This window comes from Gnatocerus cornutus, chromosome 9, assembly GCF_029298725.1.
Source record: "Gnatocerus cornutus isolate USDA-ARS CGAHR chromosome 9, icGnaCorn1.1, whole genome shotgun sequence".
Classification (NCBI taxonomy): Eukaryota; Metazoa; Arthropoda; class Insecta; order Coleoptera; family Tenebrionidae; genus Gnatocerus; species Gnatocerus cornutus.
In genome coordinates this window covers 11,793,972-11,814,137 of record NC_142241.1, presented here as the reverse complement: position 1 = coordinate 11,814,137, position 20,166 = coordinate 11,793,972, and the positions used below count along the sequence as shown (strand labels likewise).

Here is a 20,166-nt window from a genome sequence, read left to right as displayed (position 1 = left end):
CGTAATTTTGGAAAAATAATTTTTAAAAGTCGCGCGTAAACATTGTGCGCATGCGTCGTGGTGTTTAATTACGGCAAACGTGACTGATTCTAGCTTTGTCATGGAAACGAGTGGAAATGAGATGGCAATATTTAATAGTGACAGATCTCACAATATGGCAGCAGTTGCTGGTTACATGGACGGGTGAAAGCTTACACTGTCATTACAAACTTTTTATTTACGTGTGAAACTTCAAATTGTGAGCTCAGAGAGGATTAAACCAATTCAGTGCCTAAAAGTGCGATGTTCCGCATTGAATGATTGAAGATAAGCAGTGAGAACAGTCCAAGTGAAAAAGTGTATTTATGTTAAGTTGCAGCAGTGCACATAATTTCTAAATTTAATTATAAAACTTGCAGAAATTCACTTGCGCGGTATATTTCCCTAGATGATGTCTAATGATTTTTCGAAATTTTCCGTCTTTTTGAATGGGAGTTGTAATGTTGGGTTACCTGACAGTGTTCCAGAATCCCCAGTGAATCAGTAATTAAAAAATTATGTGTGATTTCAAGACTGCAGCTCAGCTAATTCGTGCAAAAACATGTACGATATTGGTTAATGTAACGTAAATTTTGATTCTACAATACAATGCACTCGAGCAACAAAAATGTGCCCTGCACTGCAGAAATTTCGTGTATATATGATACCCCTTGTGATCCCAAGGATAGTGATTATGAGAAGTTGTTCTGTCCAAATAATGAACTTTCGGCGCCCCCCAAGACACGCTGTGATAGACTCAAAACTGGATCTTCCTGCCAAGCTTTAAAACATGCTGTGGCATCTCTACACCGTATGGATGACTTCCACAAGGAGAAAATTGGGTCTGGATTCTTCTCTGAAGTTTTCAAGGTATAACATAACCTCTGAAATAAATCATTTGGCTGGAAACTAGGTCAAAATGCTTGATTTAACCTCGGGTATTCCATATATGACGGGATAAAAACTGTAACCTACCTACTTACCTTTGCCACTTCATTAACGGGTGATTATATTCTAGACGGTAAACCACAGATTAAGAATTGTGGCATTGGGAACACACTGTTAGAAGACATTGGCTTTCATTAACTTACTTAATTGGACAAAAACGAGATTTTGTAACTTAAAAGTGTCTAATAAGATTTCACCACAACATTCCGATTAGACAAGACAAAGTTTGGCTGTCGTGACTTGGCAATATTATTATTGTCCACATATGCCATCACCAGAAAAATTCAGCTTCTTTAACAATCAACAGTCTTAATTGAAGGGATGTTGAAGTTTTTTTTATTGCAGTTACCACTTGGAAAGTATCTTTTCCTGTTGTTCCTCAGTGGATTTTAATTATTAATTCCTCCATATAAAATGACAACAAAACGCATGAGGTTTTATTACTGTTTTTATTTAATAATTTCTACTCATTTTCCTCGTTACTTTGTAATAATGTGACGCAAATTTACCATAAAAGGTACAATTGACGAAAACCTGGCCAATTGTTCTGGAAATCCAACCCTGTAACGATTTTTACTTTTTTGCTCGTGGTACAAAATTCATCCTAATTTGCCCCATGCACTTTGGCCTAACACTGCATTGCCAAAGCTAAAAATAGAGCTGAAAGATTGTTTTTTTTCAACTAAGGGATCATGTTAAACATTCTTGGCACCTATCCTTTTTTTGTCATAAAACAGATGAAATTTATGAATTACGTACAATGCCGGTCAAAAAATTTCGGACACAAGTACCCACCATTTCACTATTATTAGGTCTAAAACAGCCATTAGTTATCATTATTAATAATCCTATTTTTTATAGTTGTCATTTTTACTTTTAATGACTTTATTTAAACCTTTAACTACATTTGAATGTTTGTACACATGAAAAGTAAAATAGTGCTCGCATTTTTTAACTTTATTTTTATTTTACTATTTTTTTGTTCTTGATTAAGGAGATCTTTGATTGAGGAAAACTTTAGGGGTAAATACTCAAAAATGACATACTCCTAATTTCCCCTGATTTTTTCGCTGTTTTTTTTTTGTGATTTTGTACAACTTCCCCTGATTTCCTAGTGATATCCTCTGATTTCCTATTGATTGTCCCTGATGTCCTAATGATTTCCCTTGATTTTCTAGTGATTTTGTCTAACTTCCCCTGGTTTCCTTGTAATTTCGTCTAGCTTCTCCTGATTTCTAGTGATATTCTTTAATTTCCTATTGATTGCTCTTGATTTTCCCTGATTTTTTTATGATTTCGTCTGACTTCCCCAGATTTCCTAGTGATATCCTCAAATTATTTTATTGAATGCCTTTGATGTTCGTATGCATGATTACCCCTGATCTTCTAGTGATTTTAAATCGATTTCCCTGATTACCTAGTAATTTTCTAAGACTGATTCACCGATTTCCCAGGGAGGGTACCTCCTCGGAAAAACTATAAAATCTCAATGTGTTTTTTCGTCTCCATAATTTTTCTAATCAGAATTTTTTTCCCATTTTATTCTAAACTAGAAAACATTGAAAATCAAAATCATTTCGGACAATTTTTATACAGTAATTGTCATAATTTGTCGATAATCCGAGTGGGGCCGGTTTTAAGTTAGACGAATTAGCGAGGGCTTACTGTATTTCATATTTAGTTCTCAAGTTTTCAAGACTCCTTAAGCTACTCACAAGTTCTTCAGTTTTCTAGTTTTTCGCGTAATGATATCAAATTTCACAATAGTTTTTGGACTGGGGATTTCAGGTTTCCAACTCTATTAATTTTAAAATTTTCAAATTCATTATTAGTTCCTAGTTCCCAGGTTTTGAGTTTCTATTCCTGAAAGAAACAAATTTTTGTTCATTTTCTTTTTTTGTCCCTTTGTATCTTTCCTAACTTTTTAATTCTATTGTCTTACTTGAAACTATCAAACGGAAATTACACTGACAACTCAAACCTTTTTAAACAGATTTTGGCCTCCAAAAAAAGTCTTATCTTTTTGTATTCGTTTCTTCGAAAAACTGATAACGACAATAATCGCGGAAATTTAACCTAAAATCACAATTACTGCATTCCAAGATAAATCTAATTGTTGAAACGGTTTATTTTATAAAGACCGACAGAAGTGCACTGGGTAATGAAAAAAATTATAATTGGATTTAGCGTTTCGCGATGTTCTCTCCTAACAAGAAAAATCGGAAAAGTCACAATTGGCTTCCGTAATTTCAACATCTGTTGGAATTACAAATTTCATATTTGATTATAAGGAAATGTAAATCAAATAAATTGATTTAAGGTAACATTTTAAACATCTAGCTAAATAATTTAACTTGAAAGTTTAAGTAGTCGAAGCCTATCTTTTGATACTGCTAATAACAGTAATAGTGCTCGGAGAGATACTTGCGTTCGTAATTAAGTTAGGCTAATTATAGAGGATTGAAGCTTTTCCGAGTGAAGAGACCTAGGTCAAGTTAGTTTATTTTCATGGTGGTTATCAAAACTTTTGAATGGTAAACAGTAAACTCAACGTCTTCACTTCCTAGTCTTTTTAATGAGTGCTTTATGTTATAAATTTTCATTAACAAATTTAAAAAGTAAATAAACAGTGACCACAGTTTAGATCCGCTGCTTTGAAGTCACACAACCAAAAACAAGTAACGGCTAATTTCATTTATTTATCAACGATTGGATTTGCTTCGTTGTTTTTATTGTAAAGAAAATGGTTCATTTGACGTATAGATCGTTCGATACGGTATTTAGTGCCCCCACATAAATTTCTAAAACGCTTAAAAATGTAAGGAAATTCTTTATATTTATGACATTTTTATTTATTGTGTCGTAATAGTATAAAAGATGGCGGAGCTTTTTATAATCTTGTGCTAAATGGCATAATTGTTGATTACGTTTCACTTTAATGTTATTATCATTATTTACGTGCCGTGTACTTAGTTCGAGGTGAATCAAAGGTCGCAAAAATCGCTAATAACGGTGATTGTCGCTGTGTAACAAAAAGTCCAGAGAAAGGATCAAAACCAAAAATTAGAAATTATGTTGTATGAAAATTTGACTAAATTTCTAACTGATTATTATAGTTATTTTAGGCCAGTCCTTTAACTAATCAAATAGAAACGCTCGATTTGCTTAACTCATCTAATCATATTGGGCCGGAAGTTTCGATGAACTTAGTTTGATGAATTTCAATAAAATTCGAAAATCTCTTCAAGTCGATTATTGAGCATGAGATTTCCATGTTTAATCAAATAAATACCGCTAGGAGCTTAAGGGCATAAGTCAAGATTACATTAAATCAGCAACTTGTAAAGTTTTCAATATAAATTCACGATATTGGTTGTAACATTTGAATTTTAGAAAAATTACAGCCGTGATGGTCGAATGATTTTTATTCATTTCACAAATAATGTCGATAAACTAGACATTTATTATACCGTCATATCTTTAATACGATTTTTTAGTTTTATAGGATACTAATTTTCGCCATAAAGTAATGATATCTAGTTCTGAGGTGCGGAAAAATTAACATAAAAAAGGTCGTTGCGCTTATAAAAACTTTTAAAATTTGTGGTGCGTCAATTCCAAACCCAAACACTTTTATTTCTTTCGTTTAATATGTGCATATCTATGATCCGTGAAGAAGTTATTACCAAAAAGAAACATATTTCTGATATCTCATTAGTATTAGCAACATGATTGTACGCATTCTTGTTTAAGTTGAACACAACTTTGGCATTCACATCTTGAAGTTTAGATTACCTTTCAGTCACCCCAATACTCAAATTTTGCGCATTGGGAAAGAACTGCATAAATTTGCAACTTATGCAACTAATATAATTAAATTGCACTTTCTACCTCAAATTGTACGAAAACAGCTTATCGCGTCAAACTTTCTTAAACGTGATCATGGGACATTTGATTCGCAATTAATTGGATAATAATAATTGCTACCTAGTTTAACTCAACAACTGTTAAGTCATGTTGAAAACGAGCACTTTTGCTTGACGTGTTTTTCCGTGCAAACATGTGCTATACGTAAACGATGTCACAGCAATTGTTTTTAGGACAACCCCTCGTCACCTCGTCGAACGGAAATTTCGAAAATATTTATAACTCGAAAACCGAGCGCCAATCAAGGTTTTCTAGACTGTTTTTTTTTGTTCTATTTTCGGTGCAGTGATGATGTCGAGAAAAAGTCGTTCCGAATTAATTTCATGTGCAAACAATTAGGATTTTCTACGACACCAATAGCAATCTGGCAGTGTAGAAAACGTTACTTTCGAATAAAATAAGTTAATATTATTTACTGTAATAATTGCATGTACGTGAGATTTTTACGGTATAATTAATGCATAATAGATTGCAGATCTAGATCTCATCTGTTCTGCGCAAATATTTAGCGGTAAACAAATCAAAATGTAATGAAAATGTTGCTTATATTCCCCATAAACTCGGTTTTATAGCATTGGAACATTTCGCGTGTTGTTTCGATGAAAGCTGAACGTGTGCATTGAGGATCGCGTGGAATTGAATTAAATCAACTTTTTGCGGTTCGTTCTGTGTTTTATAACCACGCCAAATGAATTTAAAAGTCTTGTTCTCACGACGGTTTTGTTCTCATTGACTGTTCAACTATATGAATTTGCAAGGAAAAGAGGAATTAGCAAATAACCAAGCGTGAAATTGAAATGATAAAATGATTGTAAACCAAAATTTTACTTTCTTTTGTATTTCGTAATACATTCTTCGCTTTTTGTAATTTCACAAGTCTTCACGGTAAATGAAAATTGTTTACAATATTTGGGATTAATGCAAATTCTGACTAATCCTTCTGAAAATTACGTCAGTATGACATTTTCACGGGCGTGACTTTTAGGTGCGGTCAAAAATTTGAATTTATTCTGAAGACAATTCCTCCTAGATCCTTCAAATTAATCGACGAATGCTAAGTTTTTATAGTCTTGATTATGCAATCGAGCTGTGATTCAATAAGGAACTATTCCATTGAAACAAGAGATACAAATCGCCGCATTTCCATACATTGATAAAATGTTTGTAAAGTTAAACTAACGTAGAATGTGATTGATGAAGTGTGTTTACTATGTTTGATGAACTCAGATAACACTGTTAAAGTAAAAGTAGAAACTGGTGCCACACATGGTGCTAAATGAGCATTCCAAATCAGCAGCGAGGTGTTTCAAAGCTGTGATGAATTGTTTTTCAGAATCCGATCTAAAACCGTTATTGGGCAAAATCGTGACAAATTAATCATTTGTGACTATTTGACGGACGGCGAGACATAAAAATCGCAATTAAAATCTTCTCATTGGAATTTTGGGACACATTTTTAAATCTTACGATCAAATTTATGATCTGCGATTGGAAATTCATTATTTATGGCACCATGTCTTCGAAAAAAAAAACCGCTGCACCGTCACTTTCAATTTTTCAGAACTGTCACCAGAAATTTCAGTTTTTTACTGTAAATATTGACCTCTCGTTTTTCACTTTACAATTATTGTAAATCTCGCACGCATTTTAATAATCCCATTGCATTATTATCGTAAACCGTAAGTGTAATCCCTCAACAGACGTAATTATAATAATCACGCCATTGTGTTGCTAGTCAGTTTTACATAAAAAAAACTGGAGCAAGGTGCGTTTTTATATTCCCAGTAATTCGCTGATTGTACTTAAAAATGAATTTTGTTTCCACCTTTATGAAATGATGACTGCTCTAAAGGTTATAAAAATTTCAATTTAATGACCCTGCTCATACGAAGTAATCCTTGATTCTAGCAGAATAACAATAGACAAAGTCGTAGGATTACAAGTCCAAGTTAAAAATAAATTCTTATCGAATCTTAAAAATACCTTGCAAATTTATTTTTGTCGTCAATGCCGCCGTTTAATTAAAATTCCGATGTTGATGCAGTAAAATTGTGAATGATCACTAAACCGTTCAAACAGATCCATTTATTTGCTGCAATATGTGTAAACACGCCGTGGGTATGAATTTTTCGCATCTTGGAAAGCAGACGTCAGAGAATGACACACCAATGACGCCATTTAGGTTTTTGTTTGATATTCTTGGCTGCCAAGGATTAAATTTAAATTCAGCACTTGTCTTCACTGAATCAGTAGCAATATAAAATAAATCATGGTCATTTTTCTTGAAGTGCATCTGCAGTTTCATAAACAATTAAAAAAAGAATATCAGGTGCTTGATATTATCGGTCGGTGTGTTTAATTGCAGACCTTGCGATTATAAGACAAAACAAGGCTAATTACTTGCAAAGTGGCATCACGTATGGCGAGCTGGAAAGCTGGCTAGAAAAAACTGTTACAAATGATCGACTTATGAATAAAAGAGTGTCATTGTTTTGGCAGTATCTGATATTTTGATCAGGTAATGGAAACGCGTGATTTCTATCTACATTTGACAGCTGTTGGCGAGAAGTAGGAAGAAATAAATAATTCAAGAGGCAGTGAAACATCCTGTGACCATACGGTCTCTATAATTTGTATAAGAAAATGGACCATAATTTGTACGTCTTCCAAATTGAAAGATCGTGCTAAGGAAATATTAATGAAATAACGATCATTGAACTTGGGCCGTGCAATGACAAATCTGACGTCATAAGGATGTAATAATTTTAGTAAATATTGTCGGACGTGCGATAAAGGTAAGGAGCACTCAACTGAAGGCATAAAATAATTTCGCTTTATGTATGTAATTAGTGTAAAATTTTATGAGCGATAAGCCAAACTCCAATAATTTTTATATTGATGTTAGTATAATTTGAAGGTTTTTCCTGTTGAGAAGCAGCAACAAAATTTTGGCAAATGTTCCATTTTAAGCTCCACAAAGTAAATAATTATGTTAAGTCACCAAATTTAAAGTATTTAACTGGCGCTGGCACCTCATTCTTTTTAAATAACCGTGTTTATCCAAAGTTGTTTGCGTCTGTCTGATAAACATTGCAATTACAACACAGAAATTGCTCGCAAATGATAACGTTAATTTCACCCCTGCGGCAATTTCAGCGGGGTTAAATGTCATTTAAAAGTCAAAGCAGCTGGTAGAGAGCCAGAAGCAATTGGAATAGTTTCAGTTACCTACAAACGAATTTGTGAATTTTTTGCCTTCACGATTTTAACTGGCTGGAAAGCTGCCAACCTGAATGAACCGGTGCATTTGCACCGGTATTTTCAGCTAAAAAATCAATGATTTATTGTTCAGGGATGTTTTAGCTCGAAAGTAGACGTTGAATATTGTATTGTTAAATTGAGACGCTCCAAAACACAACCAACAAAGTTTTTCGGTGGAAAACTCTGATGACTCATCCTGAAATGTTTATCGCTCGGCACAATTTCTCGCTATTTTGGGGTGCGTAGGATGAGGTCCCGGAGGAAAGCGAAGAAAGCTCAGATTTCTGCTCTTAAATGATATGTAGACCGTGCATGAGCCTGGACCATCACCGAAATGAGCAAATCATTTCGTGACTAATTGCCCGGCAAGAATCCAATTAATTGATCGAGCTGATTTTATGTTGAGCTATTGGAAAGGAGCACACATATCCACGAAATGTATTGTTTGTTTTTTTTTGTTTAAGAACAACAGTTGCACCATTTCCGATACATTCACATCCTTAAAAGTATCCTCAATTTTGTAAGCGTGAGGCGAGAATAGGTGCTAATTTTGTCAATTACAGAAATCTCTTATCAATCTTATCATTATCATTTAATGACTGCGAACAATAGTATTTTACGTCACTCAGGAATTTCAGTGACTACAGCTAATGAGAATAATTAATAGGTTCAAAAGAGTTCATATTGGAAAGTATTTTTTAATGCATTCCATCGCATCAATGAAGAACTCGTTACGTCTGTGTTAATCTACATGCAGGTTTTTCCGGTATTAGTCGCCGAGTTTCTTCATAATCACAATCTTGATATTTTTCTATTTTCACTCTCTTTTATTAAATTTCGCCGACGTTTTTATCAGTAATTGACGATACGCGCGTATTTTCCTGTTTACGCTTCAACAATACATAATTGACTAAAAATTTCATGTTTGTTACATAATATCCTATTTATCTCTCGCGAATATTTTTGGAATACTGATTTTAGAACCATGAGTCGCCCAAATAAACTTTTCGGCGCCTTAATCTGATTGCAAAGCCCTTATTTATCGAGGGTTTTTCCAGTGCGTAACCGCGAAATGACGCATGAAAGGGTGTTTACCACAAATGTTTTTTTTTCGTCAGTGTCAACGTCAGTCAATGTTTGTTCCTCGACGTTTCCAACGCTCGGGAAATTATATTATTTAAATTAAATGCGACAAATTCTAATTGGAAGATAAAACAGCACGACTGCACTAAATATTCAAGGTTGCCTTTTACGGTGGGATATTGTTATAGATAAGATAATTTGTTTAGATCTTATTTAACCTAAATGATAACCCTGACCTGGAACGATAAATCGATCGAAAAAGGGAGAAGAATCTGGAAACGCCTACAATTTTCGATCAAGACGAAGTTATAATTCGACCTCAGTTGAAGGCTGTTTTTAAGGAAAATTTAATATGTTTGTAACGAAAAGGGAAATTAATTGGTTATTGCAGACTCTAATTGCTAGAAATTTTGAATTCAATACCATTTTTCCCTTAACAGAAACCCCAATTAAATTTAATTAAATTCCCAATTAAAAGCGACCTCCTAATATTTTTGTCACTTATCTATGCTCACGTTCACTTACCCAGTTTCGCCGCTTAGAACCACTCAGGAAAGTGTTATTTTAATGAAATTGCGTCACTATCAGCTACAGTTTATAATTTTTAAGAAGCTAATTTAATGCTTATAAATAAGAAATTTGCAAAATAAGTGAAATCGGCGATTAAGTCAAGAATTCATCTTTATTACAGAGGATGATTGAATAATTTCATTTTTATGTAATAACAAAAGTTGATGCAAGAAATTGTTTTGAATTTTATACCAACAGCTAAAAATATTTTTGGCAGTGCAACGGTGCAAGTCGCTTGATGGAACAGGTTATTACCAAGCGAAACAAACAGTGTGATAATAAAGGCATTTTATGAACTCAACTTTTAAACAACGAATAAAAAGAAGCTTTCATCGAAAATTCTTATAATTTGACCCTCTTAAACTATCTAAGTTCCTGCTGATAACATTCGTGGGAACAAAAGGGCAGCGCACTATTATCGCTAAAAGCGAAAGTGACAAAATTTTACCATATTTAGGCATTTGGGATTCTCCTTAGAAATCGTAGAAAAACCGCTTGGTAGTCAAACCCAGTGACCACAAACTGCATTTCGTATGCACAACACCGTATTGACACTGTTCGTTTTCCAGGTGACCCACCGAGTAACCGGCCAAGTGATGGTGCTAAAGATGAACTTGTTGCGTTCTAATCGCCGCAACATGTTGAAGGAGGTGCAATTAATGAACAAATTATCCCATCCGAACATCCTGAATTTGATGGGAGTATGTGTTCATGAAGGTCAATTACATGCCCTCACTGAGTACATCAATGGTGGCTCCTTGGAACAACTCATCCAAAATCGCAGTGTTGATTTACCACAACCGACGAGGGTTTCACTCGCCAGGGACATTTCGTACGGCATGAGTTACCTTCATTCCAAGGACGTTTTTCACAGGGACTTGACAAGTAAAGTGAGTATAAACGGTTCTTTAAAGTCTACCGTTTCGAGATAAATTAAGAACTGTTTTTTCATCCTGTTATTTCACCCGAACGCTCGCTGAGCGATATAATTAACGTTCGATAATGGAGTCCATTGCAACAGTAACGAGAAGTCAAGCTGTGATTGAAATTAATTACTGCTGCTCTTTTTTATTAATGTTCGAACAAAGGATTATTGGGAACGATTTACCTGATAATAAAAACAAACATGATTTATTGTAGAGAGAATTCTACCCTGAAATTGCTGAAATTGAAAAGCGTTAAGTTATTAACTCTATTGAGAACGAAGTTTTCTTGTAGATTGCATCTAAAAATAGGTGATAAAAATCATCTGCCGGAATGCCTATTAATAAAACCGTAATAAAATTGTGGGAAATGATTGTTTATCCTCTTTTCCAGAACGTCCTGATAAAGCGCCTGGAATCTGGTAACCTACAAGCAGTTGTCGGCGACTTCGGCCTGGCGAGTACGATTCCTGACGGCAAAACCAAGCTTTGTACAGTAGGATCCCCATATTGGATGTCCCCCGAGTGCCTGAAAGGTCAATACTACGACCAACGAAGTGATGTATTTAGCTACGGAATAGTATTATGCGAACTAATAGCACGCGTAGAAGCTGATCCCGATCAGTTACCCAGGACTGATAACTTTGGTCTCGATTACCTAGCGTTTTCCGAAATGTGCGAACACAACGTTGTACCTGAATTTTTGAACTTAGCCTTTCGCTGCTGCACTATCGATCCAAAAAGTCGACCGACATTTGACGAGATCATCTCCATTTTGACGGATATTTTAGGGGATTTGCAAGTTGCAGCTAATCGGGAAGAAGCTAGGATGGCTACTTGCGCTGCCAAAAGTGAAGAGCAATTACCTATGCTGGCGGTACAGGCGTCGGCGCCGCAACATAGGAAAAGTACGTTTCTTGATTTTTTGTGCTGTTTGTTTGCCTATTGTGCGAAATGCTATTCGTTTTGTATGGTAATGAGACATTTCTTTTGGTTATCAAGGCGAATTGACCTTCATTAGTTGTGATAAATGGGCGATTACCAGTTTTTTAATGCTTCAACGGCCGAGTTGCCAATAAATTTTAATCGATAAGTCGGTAATGGATATTTTACCAATTACAATTAAAAACAGGAAACATTAAATACATTCATTTCTTTAGGAAAATTGACTATAATTTTGATTGTTATTTGCATCGATAATTGAATGGCTGTTTGCCCCAATTGTGGAAAACTGATTATTGGTAATTATACAGTCTCAACCCGAAGTTTCTAATTTAAGAACCCATTTAGAGAGGGCTGTAATTTGATAAAATGACCAGTTTGGAGTAGCTTCGCACAATATGTAATCATTTCTCGTATAAACTTGCACTTTTTCTCATTTGTGCCCGCCATTTTGCAAGATGGCGGCCTAAACTCCGGTAAGTGCCCACCCCTCCAACTCGCCACGTTCATCTTCTGACCCAAATTGAATTTTTCAGTTGTTCACCGGCGATCGTTGTCCGAAGACGTGTCAATGTTGGCCATAACCCTCCACGCAACTCCTAGCGAGAAAGCTCGTCGCCACGCACTGACCATGTGTCGACAAGATCCTCACTATAAACCAAGGACCAGCAATCCCTTCGCGGCTCTAACTCAATTCCGCGGCGTGAAAAAGTTCCTCGGCAATTTCTCCTCTTGTTGTGAATTGCCATCACCTTTCATCGAATCCACAGAATCACCAAAGTCGTTGCCTGGGTCGCCGACAGCGGTGCGAAAAGCGGCCACTTCGAGATCACCTTTGTTTGTACACCCTTTTTTTAAGGGTGGATCTAGTACTAATCTTTTGGAATTAGGGAGTAGCGAGACTGCAAATACAAGTCTGAGAAGACGCGGATCGTGCGAATCGGGGTTTTATTCAAGCGTGGGAGAATGTTTGTCACCTAGTAGTTTATGGGACAGTGGGACGGCTGTAAGTTCTTTACGGTCCTTGGATGAGTTGGAACCCTGCGAGTTGCAGCTTTTTCACAAAAGGGCGTCTTCGATTTGTACTGATAGTAGTGAAGATATTTCAAGTTTGACTGGCTCCGAATGGGTACAAGATTTAAAACCAAAAAATATTTCTTCAATGGTCGACTATTTCGAACGAAAAGGGGCAACTTTAAGGCATCCGGGTGGAGTCAGGGGTGGGTTGCAGCTTAGTTCAAGGATAGCAGCTTTACGTAGATCTTTAGAAAAGAATGGGGCTTCAGGGGCTTCCAGTTCTAATTCACATTTGACGCCGCAGAGACACAAATGTACGAGAATCGTCGTTTGTGAAGGTGCGGTCAGGTCAAAGTTGCCCCTTTTTGATAAGAAGTAGGCCAGTCTTCCTTTTTTCCTTCTCTAGTCAGATATGTATTAAAATTGTTGATGGTTGGAGGCCTAAGTGAAATATTAACAGTTTGAAGAGTTGAAGTCTATTTTTCACTTTTTGGTATAAGACTAATGTGACTTTGATATTTCAAGCAATGTTCTCTGATTATTGCAAGTGTCCCGGTTAGCGTAAGCTGTAAATATTTTATGGGAAAGAGTTGCCAATTCATTTTCGATTTACAGATCTATTTTCCAACAATTTATATTGTGATAATGCAAAAAGCAGCGTATGACCTTCAATGAAACCAATCTATTTTGGCATTATCTGAGATGTAAGCTTATTTTTGCATTTATAATATTATTTTAATGTTGGAGTGAGTTTGTGTTTGAAATTTATTGTTTTCGACTGTATTACTACTTCTCAAAACCAGCCAAAGCGTTGGTTTTGAAAATCAGTAATTCACATTTAAACTAAATGTGTGTATTGACATATCCAGTTTGCGTTGCAATAATTATTACCATTGTAAAAAATGTGATGACCGTCCATCAGATGTTTGGAAATTCATTTATGTTATTCTTTGTATTTATAAAATATTTAGTGAAACAAGTATTACTATTTTAACGGTCTGTTTGTATATCTTCCATATTGTCTTGTCAATACTATGTATTATAGTTGTTTAGCAAAATACAATAAATTTTTCATATATCGTTATATTTTAAATCGTACCTATTACACGAATACAAACATATTTCAAAAATAAATAAAAGTTCTAAAATTGATTGAATACTTCGGTAATTATATACAGCACTTGGAGAGAAACACAAAACCACAATAAGTTTTTGAAGCACTTCTGCCCTTGCAACTAACTCAAGGTCGACCCGTGGACTTTGCATTAAATTTTTCACTGAGTATTTTTACTGCTTTTTCTTGGCTTAGTTGCAACTCCAACTTCAAGTTTAAACTAAAAAAAAACTTGTAACTGAATACCAGTTCAATTACAAGAAACGATCGAAGCAACTGATTTGAATTGTAAACATTCAAATAAGTCGCTTCTTCAGTCATTTCACCACCATTTCACTTTCTTCCAGTCAAGGTTGCGAGAAAGTGAAATGGCTGTGAATTCATCCTAAATAAATCGCTCAGTCTGTCTTCAGTCTTTTCACAGCGATTTCACTTCCTTGCGAATTGGAATCTTCAGAGAACGTCATGTGAGACGATGAGAAATCTGTTGGACCTTGGGAATCACTTACAGTTGAAAAACCTGCATGGAGATGTTAATACAGAGATGAAGAACAAGAGGTTACTCACAAGTGTTTGAGTCTTCAGCTAGACTAAAGTTTGAGTTGGAATTAGAACTATCGACGCCGCTTTTACGTGCTAAGTTTTCCTTGTTAGCGTCTTTGTGGTGCTTCATGCCTTTTTTGGATTCGGCGATGGGGACCCATTTGTAGATTTTCATTGTTGTGTCGCCGATTGTCACCCATTTTTTCTCCCTAAATAAAATAATTTCATATTTTCCTTTTATAATATTCAAGCACAAGCAAAAACTTTCAATTAAAACTTGATCTCGTATTGCCATCAATAGCCATACATATTAAAATTTCCCAGGGGAGTTGGGTGGAGCTGTACAATAACACCCCAACTACGTCACGTGGCCCAAATAAATCAAACTTCATCTCAAACCCCCAAAGATCGTTACTTCTCCCCTGTTTAAGTTGCATACATAATTTTTTCCACGTTTCCCTTTAATTACTGTTACATCAATATAATGCCCAGCTCCTGCTCTAATTTCGCCACCATCATGGACCCGATCAAAAAGACTAATAAAACAACCCCACGGCCCCCTTTTTGAACATGCATAATTCATGCAAAGACTAAATAATTTTTAAAATAATATTGAACTTACCAGTGTCTTACACGGTCTATAACATTCATAACCTTCTTAACATCATCTTTGGCACGACTCCGAGTTTCAGCACGAATTGACCGCGACATTTTTAAATTTGAATTCACTGTTAATAATTGCAATAAATTTGAACTTAAATTCCTGCAGAGAAATGCCGAATTTCTAAAGCAGAAAAAAACGTAGACGAACTCCGGGCAGATAGGACATTGTATGACAAAGATAGACTGATAACGAGCGTTCGGCACGTACTGGTGTGAACTTAGCTCCCTACACTAAACATTAAACTCCCTACAAGCAAGTCCGTTGCACACAGCCGAATGTTTTATTTAAAGACTCGTTGTTTGGCTGGTCACTTATTTAGTTATATTATTTCGCATTTATTTGCTTCTTTCTTATATTTAAATCTTACTAAGAATAGAAGAGTAAGTTTTAGCAAAGTTTGTAACATTATTTGGCAGTGTATGACGGACTTTATGGTGGGGATAATCCTTCAAGTTAGAGAGCTAGCTTCACACAAGTTCGGTAAATGGGTTCGGGCGTTTTCGGTAGGTGACTTTTGACCTTTGGTAGTAGACCAATCGAGAATTTTGTTGATTTGTAAATAAAAGGGTCATTTTTCTGGTCACTCGTAGTAAATGTAGAATAACTGTTTTAATTTCATTCATGAAAAATCAAAATTTTTAGACCTACTCATGGAAGAGAGTGATTTTAAACTACTGTGAAAATGCCGGTTTCAATTTTTAGGGGAGAGGACCCCTCACTATGGTCCAAGACGAAAGAAAAAATATCAAAAACACTTCCTCCAAATGAATTACTAGGACTTACTAGCTAATTTAAAGTAGAGAAGTAATTTAATTGGAAATTGGGGAAATGACCTACTAACTGACTGATGTGCATCGTAACTACCAATCTGCTAATCTCATCAAAATCCGCTTTTAAGTAATTGTTGAATCAGATCGTGCTTTCCTTCATTAGTTTCCTGGAGAAGTATTTTTCATATAATTTGCTGTAGCGCCTCGTGTTCCGTTAAATATTGTGCTGCCCTCTTTGCGAGCGGCGCAGAAGCAATATTTAATAGCTTTTTAATTTTAAAACGTGCCGAAACCGCGTTGTCTTTAGATTAGACTTTTTAATGCGACCGGTTTTAGAACAATACGAGGTTCTTTTTTATTCAACAAGTAGGGATTTGGGTAGTTTAAAAATAGCGGTTGTTGAGTTACCGACCGCGATCTGCATTGCCGTCATTTTCGCAGTTTCAAATCATGGCCGATTCTATCGAATTGCGTATGAGTGTTACGTCCATCAGAAGAGTTGATCCATATGTGAAAGAAATTTTAGCGACTGCTACACACGTTGCTTTGTACAAATTCAACACTTCTTCCAACGAATGGGAAAAAACAGACACTGAAGGTGCGTTGTTTGTATACAGCCGAAATGGAGAACCGTTTCACAGTATTATGGTTATGAACCGTCTCAACACAAATAATGTGATAGAACCCATCGTGAAAGACTTTGACTATCAGATGCAAATACCATTCCTTCTCTACAGGAATTCCAAAAGTAAAATCTTCGGCATCTGGTTTTTTAACCGTGAAGAGTGCGTCCATATAACGTATTTGATTGAAAACGTTATGGAGAGTCTCAAAGATAAATCGAACGAAAAGTCCAAAAAACAGGGGAATGGGGTGGATATTTTCAGTCTTCTCTCCAAAGCCCAGGAGGATTTCAACAAAACTCCCACTAAACAAGAGTCGGCGCCTCCAGTGGCCTTCTCAACACCTCAAGATTGTACTTCAAAAAGTGTTATGGACTTTTTTGCTAAAGCTAGCACTAAATCAACACAGAAGCAAATACCAATGGTATCTGGGGGTGATGGCGAAAATGTGCTGCAAAGGTTAATGTCCAACCCTGCTCACAGTGTTGAACATATTGAAAAGCAGCAGAGGTCAATCACACCACAAGAACAGGTAAGATGCTTCAATAATATTGGCGTTTTATAAATATTTAATTAATGGAAATGTGGGAAAAAGTCTTTCAGGTTGCCTCTACCAAGATATGTTAATTTCTATGTTTTAGGAGCTAAATTCGTGCATTTTCTTTACCCAAAATTATTATTTTCAGTGTTTTTTCAATTTTTTCAAGAGCACAAACGGTTGCAACATCTGTGTCAGAAGTGCACTCACGTTATTGATGAAGACCACGTGATAGTTCCACGTTTTACTCTGCTTCTTTGAAAACTGTTGTCATTATGTTGCTTTTTCTAACTATTTCTAATAATTTGTGTTGCAGGCACCTGAAACTTTTTATACTTATTGATCAAACCCGCATCTCTGCGTGTTTTTTACTAGTTGCTCACTTTTACTTCTGTTTGTTTTTATATGAACCAACTAGAATTAATTGCCACATCGATAAATCGACGAAGAGAATGTATGACTAATTAATTACACCACATAAATAAGAGGTTTTAACTAGAAACTTGCTATTCAACATTAAATATAACTGTTTTTCAAAAAAATCTGGAATATGCGATTAATCAGTTTTATTCGTTGTAATAAAGTTACTTAACACGCCCAGGAAGCCGTATCTAAGAGTGTTATGGTGAAGTTTTGTCAATAGTTTATCGGTTTCATTAAATATGAAACTAATTTATAATGCTACCTCGTGCACCAATGGAATTAATGTCATAATCCCGGATTATAACCGTGTTTCATATGTTGTTTTTTCTTCCCTTCGTTCTGATGCCCTCATTGTAGTTGCAAAAGGAAACAGTTTATTTAAATAAATACACTATATTTCTTATCTTTTCTCTCTTTATCTCTCCATTGACTTGTCTTTCAGTTCCTTTCTTCTTACTGTATTTGGCCAATATGTTGATCACCTTTTTATCTTTTGATGAAATTTTTGGGGTGTTTTCCGGTGGAAACAGTTTGATGCTTCTTCTTCTTTGCAACTTTGTGTCAATTCACAGCGCTCATGTCAGATTTGTCAATTATAACTGTTCCAAGCAACTTCGCAACATTGCGCTTTATTGATCTTTTCTATTTTTAATCCTTCATGAGATGAAATTGTAGTCAATAAAGTGGGAATTTTGTGAATTTATTATTACCTGCAAATGGTCGTAAATCACCCACATTATATGATATTTCGATTATTTTTCTTTCATAGTGAAATTTGGGTAAATTAGAATTTAAAAAACGCACACAAATAACAAATAAGTATCAAGGGATTTCGTTTCGGGCTTAAAACATCTTATTTGTGATAAAAAACTGTTTTAATCTCTTGTTGGACGAAATATGTTTTCTATTTTCTTACACTTGTATAAATCACGAATCTGTTGCAGCTCGCAGATATTAACTTGTTAAGAAAAAAGAGAATTTTTTTGGAAAAAAATTAATTACTTGTATTTCAAAATTATCTGATGTAACACGCTCTGTATGTGACAAACAAAAACTACTAAAATTTGCAAACAAAGGAATTTTCTGCTTCCTACAGTAACGCCCACTTTAAAGGGTTATTCTCTGGTCTCTTATCTCAAAAAGAAATAAATGCCATGTTTCCAACACAATTTTCTATGTTCAAATGAAGCATCGATGGCATCAACATTATCCCATCCTTTCTACATGCTTTGTTTATTGTTTTCTGCTAAATGGCGTAACTTTCAACTATAACTTAGATTGCACCAACATAAAATTATTCGCTTGACACGACATTCACTGTTGTGACTCTACAGGATTTAGTATCTTTTATTATTACCGCAATTTATGTTTGCTTTTCAAAAATCGATATGCAACACGCCTTAACTTTTTGCATAATCTGTAATAAACGTCGGTCGAGCCGTCACTTTATCACTTCTGTTTACAGTAACGTGGCTACTGGGTTATAATTTTATTACATAACTAACGGGTTCATTCATAACAAGTCTCAATAACTTCTTATTTCCCTTCAGGTTCCTTTGCACCATAAAATAAATTCAGACCGACGCAGCGTGCCAATTTCCTTCCCAAGTACCAGCAACCCAATCGAACGAAAGGAACCAGAGAATCGCATGAATTTCATGAGAGTCTCTCCACAGAATCAGTCGTACCAAGGGTCATCACCATTGGCGTTTCTTCTGCAAGGACCCAATCAGCTCCAACCAGAAGAATCAACGGATACTAGGTCTTCGCCATTCGCGCAGTTTCTTGATAACGCCCAGAAACCACAACTGATGACACCTATGATGTTTACTAGTTCCACAACTGGAGAAAAACTGGATAACACTCATAAAACCGACGGGATCGATTTATTGACTGAAAAGCAGCTGGCACAAGCACTTATTCACTTGTTGAAGACAAACTCGAATTTCACGAGGCAAATACATGAGGCTTATGTCAGCTCGATTATGGAGAGGGTGAATTGTAATAGTAATTCTCTCATTTAAATGAATTTGAGACAGTTTTAGTTTTTAACTTTGGACAAGATCTTGATAGATTCAAGCTTATCCTCAAATCCAATGCCTTAAATTATTAGATTTTAATAGCAACTTTACATTTTTCATTGTTGTTTGACTGAAAACTGTAGTTTTATATTACATTTTTATTCATGGTTTTGAGCGACGGATTATTTCATGTTTTGTACATAGTTTCGTTTCTACAAGAGACATACTTCGTATGTGAAATCTACAAGCTTCAGACGCATGGGATTCAAACACAACAGTTACATAGCATAACATTGATACTTAGATTAAACCATTGTATTGATGTAACGTATATACAGTTACATAATAATTGTGATACATAGACATACATGTTTAGATCTTATCAAACAGGAATTTGCTATTAATATAGTTAACTTCAAAAGCCTAGAAAAAATCTTCAGTTTCACGTTTTTTTGTGTTTCAATTCATTTTGGTACTCTTCTAGTCATTCGCCGGTCTTAACCCATCTCAAAACAGAAAAAGACTTTGGTTTGTATGCGCTGGATTCCAGTTCCACGAACTATATTTATAGCAAACCGACATTTTGATCCTCAACTTAAATGTATATTTTTAAGCAACTTATAACAATATTGTAACCGCATGTGCGGGTTCATTCATTTTTTTACTTGGTCATCTTACAAGTCTGAAACTGTTTAGTACCTTTGTGCTAAATTAGTTTCATTGTCGTTCTGTCTCTTAAAGGTCTCAATAAATTATTTATTTGAAGAAACGTGTTAATTAG

General features: G+C 35.2%; 3 protein-coding genes across 3 annotated transcripts; 2 read left to right on the top strand and 1 right to left on the bottom strand.

Annotated features, from left to right (window-relative positions):
* Positions 1-126: 126 nt before the first annotated feature.
* Positions 127-13,769, top strand: cdi (serine/threonine kinase). Its single transcript, XM_088045380.1, has 4 exons — positions 127-888; positions 10,377-10,697; positions 11,125-11,638; positions 12,209-13,769. The coding sequence occupies exons 1-4, from the start codon at positions 628-630 to the stop codon at positions 13,066-13,068; spliced, it is 1,956 nt and encodes a 651-aa protein (XP_087901506.1). The 5' UTR covers positions 127-627; the 3' UTR covers positions 13,069-13,769.
* A 432-nt stretch (positions 13,770-14,201) lies between these two features.
* On the bottom strand, positions 14,202-15,235 carry BCL7-like (chromatin remodeling complex subunit BCL7B-like protein). Its single transcript, XM_088045381.1, has 3 exons — positions 14,969-15,235; positions 14,371-14,555; positions 14,202-14,323 (listed from the first exon to the last, which is right to left on the bottom strand). The coding sequence occupies exons 1-3, from the start codon at positions 15,055-15,057 to the stop codon at positions 14,202-14,204; spliced, it is 396 nt and encodes a 131-aa protein (XP_087901507.1). The 5' UTR covers positions 15,058-15,235.
* A 945-nt stretch (positions 15,236-16,180) lies between these two features.
* DCP1 (decapping mRNA 1) lies at positions 16,181-20,154 on the top strand. Its single transcript, XM_088044771.1, has 2 exons — positions 16,181-16,935; positions 18,915-20,154. Exons 1-2 carry the CDS (start codon positions 16,231-16,233, stop codon positions 19,386-19,388), a joined length of 1,179 nt encoding a protein of 392 aa, XP_087900897.1. The 5' UTR covers positions 16,181-16,230; the 3' UTR covers positions 19,389-20,154.
* The last annotated feature ends 12 nt before the right edge of the window (positions 20,155-20,166 follow it).

Coding starts and splice junctions, on each gene's coding strand:
- cdi (XM_088045380.1), top strand. CDS start 628: ATGCACTCGAGCAACAAAAATGTGCCCTGCACTGCAGAAATTTCGTGT. Junction 889..10,376: donor TCTTCTCTGAAGTTTTCAAG/GTATAACATAAC, acceptor TTCGTTTTCCAG/GTGACCCACCGAGTAACCGG. Junction 10,698..11,124: donor ACAGGGACTTGACAAGTAAA/GTGAGTATAAAC, acceptor CCTCTTTTCCAG/AACGTCCTGATAAAGCGCCT.
- DCP1 (XM_088044771.1), top strand. CDS start 16,231: ATGGCCGATTCTATCGAATTGCGTATGAGTGTTACGTCCATCAGAAGA. Junction 16,936..18,914: donor CAATCACACCACAAGAACAG/GTAAGATGCTTC, acceptor ATTTCCCTTCAG/GTTCCTTTGCACCATAAAAT.
- BCL7-like (XM_088045381.1), bottom strand. CDS start 15,057: ATGTCGCGGTCAATTCGTGCTGAAACTCGGAGTCGTGCCAAAGATGAT. Junction 14,556..14,968: donor ATAGACCGTGTAAGACACTG/GTAAGTTCAATA, acceptor TATTTTATTTAG/GGAGAAAAAATGGGTGACAA. Junction 14,324..14,370: donor AGCTGAAGACTCAAACACTT/GTGAGTAACCTC, acceptor ATCTCCATGCAG/GTTTTTCAACTGTAAGTGAT.